Raw genomic sequence first — 17,464 nt, forward strand, 5'->3', positions numbered from 1 at the left:
GCAAATGGCAAGTGAGGTTGTAGGATATTTTGGAGGAGGTATCTCCTGGAGGGATGGGGAAGCACTAAGCCCTTCGAGCAAAGCCTATATCCTCATTTAAAATACCCTGTGAAATGCCAGCCACCCTTTTCCAGAGAAGACTAATTCAGACTGGAACCAGCATAACCAACAGCTGCTAGGATGATCAGGGCAACAAACAGTCCATCTACCAAGAAAGGACTAACAGAGTCTGATCTTTCATGTCATAAGAAATGCTGAGAAAGGTTATGACTGCTCTTTACATACCTCAGAGACAGAGAAGAGGAGAGAACAGGGAAGGAGAGAAAATAAGCCACAGGGCAAGACCGGCACAGGAACAAGCTGATATTTTCTGGCTGTGAATTAATTTGTGCCGGAAGTGAAATGTTTTCTGGATACTGGAGAAGTGAGAGCATGTACTCAGAACTACTTGGAACACAATAAACTTAGGGAATCATAGGACATTGCTTGCTAAATTACAAATGAAGCAGTATGAAGCAGCTACCTGTGATAGCAAGGAATTAGACTCACAGCAGCCTGCTCAGTCCACATGTCTGTTCAGTGTCCTCTATGCCGCCAGCAGCTCTCTCCAGACAAGATGCCCACTCCTGGTATGAGGGTTTCTTTCTTCACCCTCCATCACTCCATCTGGTTTCTCTCCTAGACATAAAAAAAACCAAATATTTTTGCCTGCAATGTTTTTCTGTTGCTGTAAGAAAGAAAAAAAAAAGGAAAAATGTGTGGGTACATAGCTGTAGAGATGACTGCAAAGAGATAACACATTGAAAGGTTTATTTTCTAAAGTGATTTTGTTAGCAGTAAAATGGATAGAAAGTCAAGTTGTTATTATTCTGAAGTGAAATCATTACAAAATGGCTGCTCTGTGTTTTTTTTTGCGGTGCAGGAGCCCAATGAAGCGACATGCACGTGTCGGAGCCTCATAAAACAGCAGTGTTATCTGACAAGTGACAGGATATCAATGACTTGCTTTGTATTGGGATGGGGTGGCTCCAGGCGTTTCTTTTATGGCTGCTTGTTATTCTCCGAGAGCTCAACGGCAACTTTTTCCGCCTGCCATTGCCCCTGGCTGCGGCGCCTGGGGCGACGTGTGGGATGCATCGCTCATAACCTCCCTGTTTGCAGAAACTGGAGGCACGGAGCCGTTGTGTCAACACAACTTGTTCGCTGCACTGCAACTGTGTACGCACACAATCACGCTCATTTACCTGCTAACGATCAGGGGTTTGCCAGGGGTAGAGGTGCCCGCGTTTATGAGTAGTAATTCCCCTGGTAGCACATTTATGTTGCGTAATTGCACTCACACTAAGAAATCATTTTATTGAGCTTTTTGCCATTATAGCAACACAAGCCCATAGGAAAACTGCTTTCCAATTATTTTTTCCAACGCATTTTGTCTAATTATACTTCAGCATCTTCATTTTGGCCACTGACTGGAGAGTTCTCATTCCAGCCAGATACGGGTTCTGACACAGAGATGCAGTGTGAGAATGTGAGGGTCTGACCTACAAGGAACGGCTGAGGGAGCTGGGGTTGTATAGCCTGGAGAAGAGGAGGCTCCGAGGTGACCTTATTGCAGTCTACAACTGCCTGAAGGGAGGTTGCAGTGAAGTGGGAGTCGGCCTCTTCTCCCAGGCAGCTAGCGATAGGACAAGAGGACAGAGCCTCAAGCTTCGCCAGGGGAGGTTCAGGTTGGACATTAGGAAGAATTTCTTTTCAGAAAGGGTTATTAGACATTGGAATGGGCTGCCCAGGGAAGTGGTGGAGTCACCATCTCTGGATGTGTTTAAGAAAAGACTGGACATGGCACTTAGTGCCATGGTCTAGTTGACAGGGTGGTGTCAGGGCAACGGTGGGACTCGATGATCCCTGAGGTCTCTTCCAACCTGGTTGATTCTGTGATTCTGTAATACAACATCATGCTCACTAGTATTTATCCAAAAGCCCCCATTGTCCTGCACCACACACATCCCCAAACCAAGCGTTAGTCCATGCCCTGAAACACCTGCAATTCAAGTAGGGGGAAAAAAAAGGACCAGATAGGAAGGAAAAGAAGAATTTTATCCGTATTGTGTAGATGAGAGATAGATTCAGTTGTTAAACAAGGACAAGCAGTCCCATCAGAGGGTATCCAAGACATCTGCACGATGCTGACAGATACAGCCAGCAGCAGGAAACCAAATACCTACAGCATCTCACACAGCTCTAGAGACCTATCTTCAGGCAAAGCGAGCAAGCCCTGAGAGTAAAGTAAGTTGTCTAAGGCGATGCAGGAAGACACTGACAAACTAGGAATTGCCTGCTTCCCCTGAATTCAGATTTGCAAGACCTCAGTGCCTGTCTTTTCCAAAGTCACTCCCTGACAAGCCCTCACCAGTAGGCATTATTCTTTACTGAATATCAAGCAAAAAAAAACAGCGTGAAATTTGTTATCACCATACTCTGTCAGCCTGGGCTGTGGAGCTGGGCCCAAAGGCTTACAAGCAACCCGCTGTGGGACAGCAACAGAAGAGAGGTGAGGTGTCTGTGCCACAGGTTAACGTTAACATACCCTATGGAAACACAGAGGCAGCTTTTTGGCTTAATCAGTAACACAAACATAACAAAGGTGTTTCTTTGGAAATGAGAACGTTGCTGCAAATCTTGTGAATAAATTACATCCAGGCAACAGGCTGTGCTGCAGAATTGATGCAAAAAGCATATTTTCCTCAAGATGATATTTCAGAGCTATTTAAAATTTAAATCTAAATAACAAATTTGAGTAATTTTTCGTTGTTACATTTTACGCAATAGCATAAAATCTTTAAATAGGATTTTTTCATTACAAGTTTAGCTGATTTGTCCTCCAAGTGCTTTCAGATCAATTAAAATACTATAAGAGCAAAAGCAGGAAATGCTTCTGTTATAGATGGTATTAATTGTGGTGAGCTCTGGGTGAAATGGAGATGACAGAAGTCGAAACCCAGAAGAGTTAGAGCTTGTGAGGGCCATTGCTGAGAGCCCACGATCTATAAAAGCTATGCTCCCAACTCCCTTAAATAATTTCTCACCAGCTGTTGTTGGTCACACTGACTGTGGACAGCACACACACACTGCCTTGGCTTTCTGTTGGGATCTACCTTCAAACACTACATCCTCGACACAATTTCAGGGGGAACCTGCTGGTGTCAGCAACACACACAGGTACTGGTATCTAAGCATCCTTTTGCAGCAGATTCTCTCTTTTGATGTCATTTCATTCCCTACTGGTGTTAGTAGGCAGTTTCTGGTCTAGACTGAGCTTTGGGGTTAATGCCAGTGCATTTCTTATAACCCAGCCACAAAAAGCCCATCTAGGGAAGGCTGGTGAAGGTGGTGAAAGACATGGCCAATGTGCTGGGCAGCTGAGCACTAGATAGCTCTCTGCTGGGCAGCGATAGCTGTCAGGGAGGTGCTGCAGGGAAAAGGATGTGCACCTTGAGAGAAGGATCCTATACGGCCCCAGAACTGCCTTGTGCCTGGCTCCGTTGTGGCTGAACATGCTTTGCACAGCACTCAGGGAGCCAACTGAATGGCTGCAAGGCAACACTGGGAAGCAAGGATGACTCCCTTCATCTGTGGCTGAACTTCATCTCCCCCTTTGACAGCGTGTGTTTCTCCTTCTACCAAGGACCAGATTAAAAATGAAAGGAGAATAGCTGCCATCCAACATCCAGCTTTAAATAGCTCAACATCCATCCTGAGATGCTTGATCCAAAGTCTCTCTTTGGGTTTTCTGTGGCTCTACTAATGCCACACCACTGCAGTAACTCTTTCAATCCTACAAGAAAGAAGCACAAAGTGTGGTATTGACCGACTCTGAATTTTTTAGTAGCATACGCCAATGCAGTCATCGTTTGGCTACAAATATCCGCGGGAAGAATAGATGTGTCCTTTATTAACATGGAGAGTGCTTTAAAAAGAACCTTTTATTGCAGTGTTGCCTTCACCACAGTAAATTGCAGCATTTTCATTTTCCTGTATTTATTGCATTGAAGTGTTTATATCACTGCGAAGCAAATATTTGATTTCAAAGGTCACTCATTGTATCTCTCTTCCTCTGGGGATACACGTAGGTCTCTCTTAGACTTCAGTATAACTCCATAAGGATATATAATGTTCTCACTATGAGATTCTTTATTGCATCTGAGCACTACTAAAATAGCAGATGCAGAATTCAAAGGGTAATAGGCAGTGCGTTTCCATTAGCCAGCTCTCTTTGTATTTTTCTTTAGCCCTTAGTCTGTTGTGCTTCTGTATGAGCACTGGCATAACATATAAGACTGGCTCACAGGGAATTTGATGTAGGTCACCCAAGTCCCTGAAGTTACTTGCCTTGACTAGAAGACACAGAGCCCAGCTTGGTACATGACGTACAGAGTTTTTTGTAGCAACGTTTGGACTTCTGTCTCCTTTTAAGAGAGCACCATGTATGTTTGTGTGTGAACCCAGAGGATTTCCTTTCCCTTTTCTGAAATGGAAAAACCAAGGTCCTCATGAAATTTTGGGCTTGCATTTGTGTATACAACTATTGCAAGTACAAATACAAATTGACTGGGTGTGTGCAAGTGGCTGTAACTTCTGTAGCAACTTTTTTTAAATAAAAGTTTTAGATCTAAAGAGCTTAACATATTCCATCACAACTTTGGTTTTCTGATCTGTCATCTCTGTAGCGACTGTAGACAAAATAAAACGTACGTTATGTTGAAAGTACAGAGCACACTACGGAGAGTTTATTTCCAGTTATGTTAGAGGTTCCTAAGGCAATGATAGGATTTTGATACTTAGTTCAAATCAGCTTGAATGAGAACAGAATGCAAAATATCAGCTATTATCAAAAATATAAATTCCACATGGAATTTATTACCCGAAGTCCTCAACAGTATCTTTGGCCTGTTCCTGTTCTGGTAAAACAAGAGCAGGTTTCAGTGGGCCTAAGAGAGACTAATACCTTATGCTTTTGAAAGTCTGTCCAGTAATCAGTGAGGGCAAATCCATTATGGTTTACCTTTTTTTGGCCATTCCTGTAAGCATTCCACTTTAATGTTTTAATACATCAAGAGGACTACATATAGGTGTTCCTAAGAAGCACCATAGAGGGAAAACTCTTAATTTGTACTGTAGAGAAATAATTCCCATTAAAACATAAATCTGCTCTCTACAGGATTTTATTGATGACAGGGTTTGTTGTTGGAAATCCATGACACTACAATGAAATTTTAGCCTAAACGGGGCTTTTCAAGGAAAATCCTGTCTCTAATCTGTCCTATTTCACATTTTAAACTGCAAAGTCTGCAAAAAAATTTAAACCCATTCCCAGCCATCTGCAAAATATATGTAGTTTATCATACTGTGTGCAAATCAGTAACCTTTATTGATTCTTGTGCACAGTTTTCTATTAAATAAAGTTGAATCAGCACTGCCGCGGGGCACTTTTGTTTATGACTAAAACTTGATGTAAAATGACTTGTCTGGAAGAATGCTTTTTGCTATTTCTCAATCCATTCTAAGTGCTTTACAAATACCAAACAATCTCAATAAACCTGTCAAGTTTGATCACTTGCTACAAAACATCTCTCTGGTTACAACCCCTGACACTTTTTTTAGCTTGATGCAAAATAGGATGTGTCTGTCACTAAGATGCCAACTGATGGTTCTGACTAACCAAGAAGGATAACTCGGAAGAAAAATCATGAAGTTTCTCCACTTTGTTTCTTTTTTGCACCACCCGACACCACTGCTGGCTCATGATCAGAAATTATTCAGTAAAAGATCAAAAGTCAGGCTGGAATCTACTCAAGAACTGAATTTCCTGTGCAATTTTTATTATCTGCAGTGACTGACAAACAGACTGTATTATTCATTATCGTCAGTAGAAGCACTCATGTCATTTTCTCTCGCTTACGCGTCTGTAATCATTCAGCTCACACTGGATACGCTTAGAGACTGAACCAAACCCCTGTTAGCATCCCATCCTTGCACTTATACATCACCTCCCACTTTACAGCTAGTAAGATGCTACCAGATAGACATAAAGCACGACCAGTTTCCTGCCCCTCACAACTAGATGTATATACCAATTAGATCAGTCCCAAAGTCATGCCTAAATTGTCCTGACTTTTGCTAAAGCTCAGTGCTGTTATCCTGCCAGCACAAGCGTAGCAAGGGATCAATCAATCAGGTTGGAAGAGACCTCAGGGATCATCGAGTCCAACCATTGCCCTGACACCACCCTGTCAACTAGACCATGGTACTAAGTGCCATGTCCAGTCTTTTCTTAAACACATCCAGGGATGGTGACTCCACCACCTCCCTGGGCAGCCCCTTCCAATGTCTAATGACCCTTTCTGAAAAGAAACGCTTCCTAATGTCCAACCTGAACCTCCCCTGGCGAAGCTTGAGGCTATGTCCTCTTGTCCTATCGCTAGTTGCCTGGGAGAAGAGGCCGACTCCCTCTCCACTACAACCTCCCTTCAGGTAGTTGTAGACTGCAATAAGGTCACCTCTGAGCCTCCTCTTCTCCAGGCTAAACAACCGCAGCTCCCTCAGCCGTTCCTTGTAGGTCAGACCCTCCAGACCCTTCACCAGCTTGGTCACCCTCCTCTGGACTCGCTCCAGCACCTCACCATCTTTCTTGAAGTGCAGGGCCCAGAACCGGATACAGTATTCAAGGATCCAGGCAGAGGAGAATATTTTAACTAAATATTCTAAAACTAGGTCCACAGACTTAATCCTGATATTCTGTTGCAGAGGCTGTGCCAGAAATATTTAAATGCTGAGTTCTGCCTCGATCTGGGAAAAAAACACAATTTATGAAGCAATGACCAGTGCTAGTGTCAGCCTGTGCCAATTGGGACAGGAGTTCAGAGAGTGGTTCTTTACTGAAATAACTTATTTTATCCCAGTTGAGCATGCCCCGTTTGCTGATCAGGAGCAGTGTCTTCCTGGAGCTGCAAGATGTGCCACAAAAGGCAACGCTAATGCAGCAGTGGGGTGGGAAGGTTGGGGTGGCCTTGAGAGTATCCCCACACTTTCACATGCCCTTCAGGAGAATACCAATTCCTGGTTCATCTCTTCCTCCTAATCCTCGGAGTGCACCACTTTTTGTAAAGCCTATTTACTGATGTTTGTGAGCATCCTTGAAGTGCCTAATATCAGTCTGAATATTAGCCATGAAATTAAGCTCTCTGCTTGCATCAGCCAGGGCTGCAGATGAGTTGCTCAAGCTCTGTCCTTTGCACTGCTGTGACCATGCAGCTGGTGGAAGCGGGTGGACTTCTCCAGCATACATTTGGGCTCCTAAACATTGTGTGACCCATCACAAAACGTCAGTCTCCCTCTGACAAGGATGTGGTGATGTGCTCAGTGATGAAAGTAAGATGCTGTGCCAGTAGCTGCAGGGCTGACTCTTCGAGATGGATTTCTTCCTGCTGTAGCTTCAAAGATGAAAAGCAACCACAAGTGAGGGCACAGCTAACACAAAAGCATGAAGGTCACATATTCCCTCTTAGATAAGAAAAACAGCAAATCCGTTGTTGAAGATGCAGAGGAAATGCAAGGAGCTGTCTGCTTTCCTTATATGTTTCTAAGCAAACAGAGTGTGACCCAGGAAATCTCCCTGCCCCTCAGCTGTACCTGTTCAGCCCATACTCCTCTTGTCCTGACAGTGAGTGCTGTCAAAGTGAGGAACAGATTCATCTCCAATAGATAATAACTTCCATTTAAACAGAGTTGTTATTGTTAAAATTTTAGAGCCAAGCTCTGCCCTGACTTATCTTGTTTCATAAAGGCTGCACGTATTGCAAAAACAGGATGGAAAATAGCCCCTGGGTTTTGCCCTCTTAGAGAAGCTTTGCTGAAAGAGGCTGCTTTTGTCCTCTTTCTGTAATTGAGCATGATGGCATGTGCTTTATGGCTGTTTATTTGCAGTCCCCCACAACTTCCCCACCTCCTCTGCACCTGGGATTAGGTTTTCCTGCAATGAACATATCTAACATTCAGTGAGCAGTAATTTGCAATGTGCCATGCTTGAATCAAGCAGAGAAACAAGCCAGTGTTGTTGTTATAAAGACCTGACAGATGGTAGGAGGACCCGCCTTTCTTAATCAAGTCATGCTCAGTAATCAGAGCTAGCTCAAATTTATAACAAAAAAGAAACCCTACTCAAATGAGGATTAATGGGCTGCATCCTGGTCTCTGGTTAGGATGAGCTCAGTGGCATCGTTCTGTATTGAGAGGGATAACCGAGATCAGAAACTGACCCAGTCTGGGGAGAAGTTGCAAATACCAGTTAGGTCCTGCCATCACTTCCCCTGAAATGAAGGATTCTCCCAGGTAGACAACTTCTCCCAGTCTAGCTGTAAATATTATTTCAGAGTCTGAACTATAGCATGGTGGACAAGTCATTAGCTGATAAAAATCTGCAGAGTTTCATTGTCTTTTATTTAATTGCAGATGTATTACCTGAGTGTCCAGCCCTCCAAGCGATGCAGCTGAAATATAGGGCATGAGGGGCATAGGCTTGACCTTGACCTCCTCCATGTTAAGGCTTTTAATTCTAGAGAAGAATGAATGGTTCTCTCAAGAGTCTTTCTGGTAGCAAATAACAACTCCTGAGTCTTGAACTTTGATATGAATAGCATTTGAAAGGTTAAGGAAAAAGGAAGGATTTTCCTGAAAGAACATGACAAGGATACATTCTTGTTCTTCCAGAGTGATTAATAATACAGGAATAAAGCACCACCTTGAACAATCCTGTGTGCTCTCGACTATATAGGAATTGCTATCCAGAACGGAAGAGTTTTGGTGAGGGCACTCATGTAATAAAAGCGCTTTTGTGGGACTGACATTTAAGCACAATTCGGTGAGTCAGGGAGCCTAACCACACTATTTCTTTCCCTTTTCACTGTCTTCCAGGCTCATAAGCAGCTGAGCGCAAATCCTTGATCTGCAGCTTCCACAAACACACCCACAGCTAAAATGGCGGAAGACGCTGATATGCGCAATGAGTTGGAAGAAATGCAGCGGCGTGCCGACCAGCTTGCTGATGAAGTGAGACCAATAGCTAAACTGGAAACTTGGGGTTGGGGTTGGCGTGAGAGACACATCCAGAAATAGGAGCTGATCTAGCAAGGGATTTCTAAGGCTGATTCTGTTTTCTGTCAGCTTTACACTGAAAGCAGAATTGGAAACGAAATGAGCTGGGGTAAAATTTAATATCATGTTTAGTCTAAATTAGGATATTTATTGATCATGAGTTTGATTTACGTATTAGAGTCCGCATCCATTTGACTGACCTCAGAGCAAAAAGCAGCAATTTAATATTTTCTGAGGATTCCTTCAATTTGCCAAACCTATTAAATGTTAAAAGTCACCAACTGGGTCTCTGAAAAGTCTTAGCTGAAAACCACAGACTTTATTTTTAAAGTGGAACACCAGCTGTTCCAAGCACTACTGCCACACCGTGCAGGCAAGGCGAGCACAAGCCTTAGAGACTGCAGCTGCCCTGAGATGCGGTGGGAACTGCTGCGCTGGCGAGCCGTAACAGAGAGCTGAAGATGAAGAGATCACCAGTACCCTGCTGATGGCCTGATTTTGAGGAAAGGCAAAGAGCGTAGGAAAAACATATTGTCAGCATGAGCCTGCACATTAGTGTTGGAAACCGTATCTTGCCAAATCTAAGTGTTTTTTCCTCTGTTTTTTTCAGTCCCTTGAGAGCACCCGTCGAATGCTGCAGCTTGTTGAAGAGGTAAGGACTTCCATTTTATATGCACTTCTGTTGTGATGGAGAGTCTGATGCTGGAAGTGTTTTCTTTTTTTAACTCACATTGCTAGGGCATGTCCATGGCTTTATGTGCCGCTCCGTCCCTCCTTATCCTTACCCCCTTACGAGGGTCATTCAAGACACTGTGCCCTAGTTGCCAAGCATCACGCTGCAGACCAGCTGCTGAGGCACTGTTTTGCCCATGCCTGCGTATCCATTGAGACAGGCTACTTGAGATAAACCAAGGAAACAGCCTCTGAAGGTGACCTGGAGTCAGGGACAAGTGGCTGAGTTTACTGCAGAGCTCCTGGAGCCTCGCACTGGCACCTCTCTGATGTCCTTGCCATAACACTGCAAGTGGGGAAGGTGAGAAAGGCCCTTGGTCTGTTTGCCTTCTCATCTCTAAATCCTCACTCTCCATAAACACTTGCAGCTATTTATAGAGCATCACTCACCACAGCATGTAAGTGCCACTTCTTTATGTATCTCTGAAACACTTATTAGGATTTCAAGGCTCATGAGATGTCCTAGATTGACAGCTCTGAAGAAACAAGTTCTCTGATTTTCCACAGTGCTAAGGAAGGGCATCCGAGCTCAGTCCTCACGGCTAATACAGCTTATACCCGCCTGGAGGGGTCACTCCCAGAAGGGAAAAACCAGTTCAGTCAGACTTCATTTCACTCTCTTCATAACAAAGGGCTTTAAAAGTTGGAAATTCCCAAACTCAGTTCATTTTAGAGTGTTCAGCCATCAGGTGGTGGAAAACTTTGCTCCTGCCTGACAGGACATATTATTTTCAGACACCATGCGAGCCTTGGCTCTGGAGCTGGTGACATTTTTAATCAGGGTCATCAGCACTGACAGTCCCAGTACTCCTGACAACCAGAGGAGTCTCCAGCAGAGACAACGAGAAGAAAATTACATCAGGTCCCATGTTCAGGAACAAGCACAAGCCCAGCCGCAGGCTTCATGGCCTTGAAATCAATCACAACTGTAGAGATCAATGGAGTCCAGTGGAGACAAAATTAAATTTCCATGTACAGATAGACAGACAGATGGGTCATTGAGCACAGTCAGCATCGCTTCTCCTCCACAAACACTTCAGATCTGGGCCCCTTGCAGCCGAAACATGTTCTTGTCTTACAAGCAATCTGTCCCTTTTTGCTGCTCAATTCCCTGGACATGCCATTTCTAACCATCATTTCATGTTAACTCTATGCTGGATGCAGCTCCTGCTGAAATCAATTCAATGATATGGAAGAGAGTCTCATATGGGTCCCTCCACAAACGCAAGGTAGGAGAGCCTGCTGCCCCAAAATGCCTGTGATCTAAATAGACAAGGCAGATGATGAGTGGGAAGAAAGAGAGGTGTAGGAAAGGGAAGTGATTTGCTCAGGTCCAAGCCATCAGTAAATATCAGCCCTGGCTCTCCTGAGCCGTATTTGTGTGACCTATGCACTGCTTGAGTCTTCATAACATATTGAACCAGCATGTTGTGAATGCCACTGGAGTTTCAGTATTAAATCACGGCAAATGGCAAAGTGGGAGGAGAACTGAGACTGCTGAACTTACCAATGAATTTATGTAGGACTCTAGCGCTTCTTGGAAGAGCTCGGCATCTCTCCGGACCTGGCTTTTATCCAGATGCTACGATTTCTTTCTGTCCAAATAGAGAAGTTTCTAAAACTAGCACTGAGTAGTCAAGGGAATTCTTCTACAAAGAGCTGAATATTATTTTCATTAACGTGACTATGAAAGACTTTCAAAATTCTTCTGTGGTCTAAATGGTTGATTACTGTGACCCTATTTCCTAGGTACTCTTAAAAGAGTGCAGCATTTAGGGAGTGAGACATTTTATACTGAAAAGACAAATGGTGAGTGTCTTTGAAATTGAACTCGCACTGCTCTGATTTAATAGACCCAAAAAATCCAATTAGACTCCCCTGCTTAGCAGAACCTGTCTAGTGGGTAGAGAGAGAAAATATTCTTTCTCTGTAAAAGAAAGCTTTTTACTCTATTCTCTTGATACAGCAAATCTGTTATTCCTTACTCAGGAAAAGGATGCCTCCATGTTTAAGCATTATTACTGTATACATATGTGTGGATTCCTACCATGGTTGGCTCCGCTCTGTTGCATACTAGGAAAATACAAAATAAATAGACTGACTTGGCTTCACTAGAGACAGAAGAGTGCTGTCCACCCAGGGAAGCCCTACAGTGGTATGAGGCATCCTTAATGCTGAAATGTAAGTCATAGCCTGGGGGACAAAACCAATGTCCCCGAAGGACCATGCCCTCCTTGCCCAAGACAACTAGGCTGAATTTGGAGACTAAGCCCTCGTGCTGTTCCCAGGGAACGCTGGCAAGGAAAAACAAATCTGTTACTGCTGCTTATTTTTATAACCCAGCTTTGCAAGAAGCTGATTGTTTCAGTCCTAGCACAATAGGGGAAGCAAGAAGAAGTGGTGAGTGGCTGTTGCAAAGTAGCCATGGCTTTGCCCCAAGGCAGCTATGTACTGGGATGGTAGATTACAAAGATCAGTTTGCTCTGTGGTGCCCAGCATACCCATGCAACACAGTTACATCTACGCTGACCAGTACTCATTTGAGCTGCTCAGTGCTATAAATACCTGTATTTTAGGATGATGTTGTGCAATGTTTGGGCCAAAACATATAAAATACAAATGAACTGAAGCAGAAGTGAGACTAAATACACAGTTTGCAGCTGACCTTATTTTCTTGCTCAAGCTTTTTACCTCTGAGCCAACTTTATGAAATGCAGAATAACACATGCAAGGGGAAAAGCCATGAGTCTATGAGCATCTTACAGCGGAACCACTGCGGCCTTTAAAGAGAATCAATCATTGCAGGATGGGAAAAAAAAAATGTGGTTTCTAGCTATGATGCACCAAGAGAAAATATCAACAAGATCAGTACTGCAGAAAGCCCAGCAAGAAAACACTTAGCAACATGTACATTTAAATCCAGGCAGGACTATCTTCTCCTCTCATATGCTGGGTGGTTAGCATCAAGTTTACTAACGTATCAAAGCTGAAATGGTAAGCTATAAATGTTTGATAACCTCATGATGTGGCTCTACACAGGACACTGAACACACATTATGCCATTTTAGTAACTTCCTTCATGACTGGCAAGTGAGTTTCCTGTGACGTTATTATCATAGTCAAATGTTGATTTTGAAGAATGAAAGAAAAAATATTCTATTAATTTAGAGTTTGGTCCAAAGTTTGTCAAAGCTAATTTGAAAAATCCCTTTGATATCATTAGCTATTGGAACGGTTCTACTCAGAAAAGTATTTTAATCTGTGTAATTCCACAGAAATACATATCTGGCATAGGGGAAGGTGATTCATAACTCTGGTCTTGGTATTTCCTATGCAGGATTAGACCCCTTTGTCTATGTAAACCAGTGGGGTAGCACTGGCATGGTGGTCATCGCACTAGATAAAAAGCAGGCACACAGGATTCGAGTGGGAGTTCACAGATTCGTATAGGCTGAGGATCTGAACCCCAGGGTGAATTAACAGGCTGAGAAGTAACATGGCTCTTTAATCAGGCATGGAGAGACATTACAGCATTAACAGGGTGACAGTGAACTTGGAGCAGGAGCTGAGGAAATGCATTACTATGGATGACTAAAAAATGTTTCTTTGCCCACATTTTTGTCTGTAGGGTGTTGACACTTCTCTTTAGTGTTTCTGGGAACTGCTAGCAATGTCAGCCTGTCCTGGTGCATAATTGTCTGTATTAATTTATTCAAAACAAACTCTGTAATCCATATCAATTAAAGAAAACTTCTTCATTGAAGTGTAAGTTTATGTGTTCTTCACATAACTGAGAGTGTATATCTGTTTTTCAGGGCATCTCCTGAAATGCAGAGAAAGTGATTTCTAGAATTTGGATTCTCTATCTGATATATCATTCCCTTATACTGTTATAAAAATCACCCCTCAGGCTAAACCAAAGTTGGAGTAGCTGCCTTTTGTAGCAGGCGTGGGTTGGATGCAACACACTGTTCCTGGAGGGACTGATGGGCTCTTTGAGATGTCATCCCAATTCTCTTCCTAGTTTTATTCCCACCTTTGGAAATTAAGTGACATAACAGCATTAATAAGAAGCGATACAGCAGTGCATTTCCCCTCCAAAGTGCTGGGCAAATTTCAGTGAACGTTTTGTTGCTGACTTGCCCTGGGATCCTCATAAAAAAAAGTTTTAAAAAGCTGTTACAGAAGACTGAGGATAACGTATATTAAAGCCTCCAAAAGGGCTCCCAGTTATGCTGTTAAACTGGCTTCACTGAAGCATTGACAGACTTAGGATGATGTATTTAAGAGCTGAATTAAGCCAGGAGTTTTAAAATCGTATATTCTGGGTTTCTGATCAGTAGCTTAGCGTGTGGTCCAGTGGAGAACCTGGGCACATGCTTCATAGAAAGCATGTTGAACCGAAACCGTGTTCCTTGATGGTTTGCTTTTATCTAAACACTAGAGCTTAGTGCTACTGAAAGGTTGAAGGACATGGACTTTCATAAATTTATGGGGTTTATATACCTGGTGCTGTTTCACCTAATGTGATTAATTTTCAAGTCAAAAGTTATGACCTCCTGCTCTGAGGGGTCACCTTGTGTGCAAAATTGGGCAGATCTTTGCAGAAAAACAGTTGGCAACCCACAGCAGTCTCCATGGAAATCAGAGTCTGGGAGGCCATGCCGGTCAACCTGCTCATTCCTGGACTCAGGGCTGAGTATGTTCAAGGGCTGCGTGGGAAAGATTATATGTTTTACTGTTTCTGGTACACCTGCTTTATGGATAAACAGAGGAACTCCAGAGCTGTCAGTTCAACGCCTCAACAAAAGCAATTCATGCTGTGCCGTTTTACTCTAAATGACGAGGCTGCGAGAGGTTTGCTGTACTGTGGCGAGACCCAGCAGTCCAAATTCTCCTCTCAAGTGCAACAAGAAGACAAACAGAGTCAGAAGTAAATCTGGAGAGAGAAGGCTGATTTAAGAGCTGGATTAAAATGACAAGTGCTCCATGAGCCCTGTAGGGTCCTACGAAAGATGCATGTTTCTTCACTCTGGCCTGAACTACCCTAAGCATCCCATTTTTTGAGAATCCTTATTTTGCCACAAACTAAAGAAAGGATTACCTGTGCAAGGACTGGAGGGTCTTAAGAAATTCCTCCATTGCACAGGAAGAAAGGCTCTAATCTTGGGGAAAGTGTACCATTAGCACACATGTTCATAACAAGACTAACCTCACTAGTTCTACCCATTCATGGCTTCTCATGTAGGATCTCACTGATGTTGATGAGCACTGGATGTGGGTGGGAACCGTTCGGAGCCCTCAGGACCAGACAAATCAAAGCATGGTCACTGGGCTCCTGCCGTGACCATGGCTCTTCTGGGAGCCTGTTATCAAGATTTGATGATCAGTTGTTGTAAAACCTGTTCTTCTGGGCACTTTGCGAACACATCTTTCGTCACCTCCTGTTACACATTGTCTAAGCAACCAGTTCAAGTGTGTCTGCTGAGACCTGCCCCCACTGAGACCAAGGGGAGTTTCTGTGATATTTTTAGTGCAGAAAACACCAACATTGTCTGTGTTTGGGCCCCAAACACACTTGAGTGGCACTTTTCTTCCTCTATATTCCTTTAAATAAAGAGGTTTTGTAGTTTCCAGAGATGCCTCAGTCTGTCGTCACTGGGGGTCAGTTACTGAGTGTTCCTCTCCTGCTCAGATGTCTGGATGATGAGCACATTTTTAGAATAGTTCTGTCTTATAGACATGTTTGGTTCTGAGCTATCTAAAAGATCAGTTGCAATGGAAATACTGAACTTTTAGGAAAGTCTGGATCTGTTTTAAATGCACAAATGTGATTTTTTTTTTTAATTGGCTTTACACAGTTATATTTTTTTTTTCTGAAAAAAGCTGAAAATTAATGCTTAATAGAAACTTGGAACAGGAGGAGATTGTCACTTGACGTCTGAATCACTTCTCTTCTCTGTCAGTGAGCATCTTTTTATTAGCTTCAATATGCTTTGGAGTAGACCTCAGATGCAGACAAGTATATTCAGTGCACACTCTTTAAAATTTTTACATTAGTATTAATGTTGTGGCAGGCTGCTCTTAAGAGATACAATATTGCTTGATAAAATTAAATGGCACTGATGGTCAGGTAAGTAAAAGAAAATTGTACCTCTTTTGCTCTGTGCAAGGATTTAATATGAAATACAAACCATAAGGACTAATTGCTGAACTCCTGTCTCCGTGTAGGTCTTATTCAGGTCACTGGACATCTTAGCTGCGTGAAGGCAGTTTGCTCAGATGTTAAAAATTGCAGGAAAATAAGGTCAGAGGGTTAAGGAACCGCAAACATTTCTCAGCCTGACCATGTTTGACTCACTGAAAGCCAACAACTATCATACCACCAATTGCAGGTTTTCTGAGTCCAGTATATAGAATGGCTCCATGTCAGTCTGCACCATCTTTACTCAAACACAAGACGACTCAAGACCTAAGTAGTCTCCTTGTGTTTGCATGAGGCATGTTTTTTTAAAATACATATAAATCTTTTGGGGTAAGACATCCTTGGGTACCAAGAGCATAGAAAGAACACAATTAAAAGCTATTGCGCATCCAGTGCTTAGCAAATCTGACACCTGCCCTACAGAAAAGGTAAGATCATTAAAAGTTGTTTCCTTACTCTAAATAGGAGAATCTAAGATGACCCTTGGACCCTAAGTTTCTAAAGGTTGCAAAAACAAAAGCTGGCTGGGATGCAAGTAAATACACTATGAGCTTGAAGGGAGAGAGAGCAGCAGTGGGTACCTGGTAGATAGCTGACCCAGGGGCAGTAAGGCACAGAAGACTCTGGGGAGAGGCAGGAGGCTTTTTCTCTCCATCTGGCAACTCATACAAGGATTTTTTTAAAAAAAAAAAGAGGAAAAAAAGGGGGAGGAATTAGCCAGGCTGCACACATCTGATGTTTTTCCCAGTTTCTACAGTGACATAGACACTAAAGACAAGAACGGGAGTGCAGAGAGAGGCAGATGAGAGCACAACAAGAGGCATCTCGCATCCCTCTTGAACCAAGCAGGATTCTCTTGAAGCAAAGCAGAGAAGCACCAGCTGCACCAGCCAGACAGCCCTTGAGTGTGGCAGAGAGTCAGGCTTGTAGCAGAGCCAAGGTGTGCAGTGCAGGACTCCAGGTTTCTGTTCCTGTGCATCTATGGGCATCTCCCCTGCCCTCTGCAAAATTGACACCACCAACTTTACCTTCACAGGGGTATGGATGGCTTTATGTTCATGGAAGCAGCTATATTACTGCTGCACATGTCCAGATAACTCCCCTGGCAAGCTGTCAGGCCACAGTGGACTTTACTTCGTCTGTTATTGAAATGCAACAGTCAGGAGATTGTTCAGGCCATTAATGATTCACAGACGTTATCACTGCTCCAAGCAGAATGGAGCTAGTTTCCCTGTTGTAATTAAAAAGGAGCTAAACTGATCTGTGATATAGCTTAGTGTCACAGCGCCCAGAAACCGGATACACCTGATCACATCCCAGAGTGGTGATAATGCATGCAAAAACTGTATTTGTGAAAGGTGCCCCGCTGTTGATTTA

At 43.2% G+C, this 17,464-nt stretch overlaps 1 protein-coding gene across 2 annotated transcripts in view; it reads left to right on the top strand.

Annotated features, from left to right (window-relative positions):
- The first annotated feature begins 9,033 nt into the window (after positions 1–9,033).
- Positions 9,034–17,464, top strand: part of SNAP25 (synaptosome associated protein 25) — a 28,921-nt gene continuing 20,490 nt past the window's right edge. For both annotated transcript variants that reach the window (XM_068408290.1, XM_068408281.1), the window contains exons 1-2: positions 9,034–9,105; positions 9,761–9,802. In XM_068408290.1, the coding sequence (XP_068264391.1) occupies positions 9,034–9,105; positions 9,761–9,802 (114 nt within the window). The remainder of the gene's footprint in view (positions 9,106–9,760; positions 9,803–17,464) is intronic.

This window comes from Nyctibius grandis, chromosome 1, assembly GCF_013368605.1.
Source record: "Nyctibius grandis isolate bNycGra1 chromosome 1, bNycGra1.pri, whole genome shotgun sequence".
Taxonomy (NCBI): Eukaryota; Metazoa; Chordata; class Aves; order Nyctibiiformes; family Nyctibiidae; genus Nyctibius; species Nyctibius grandis.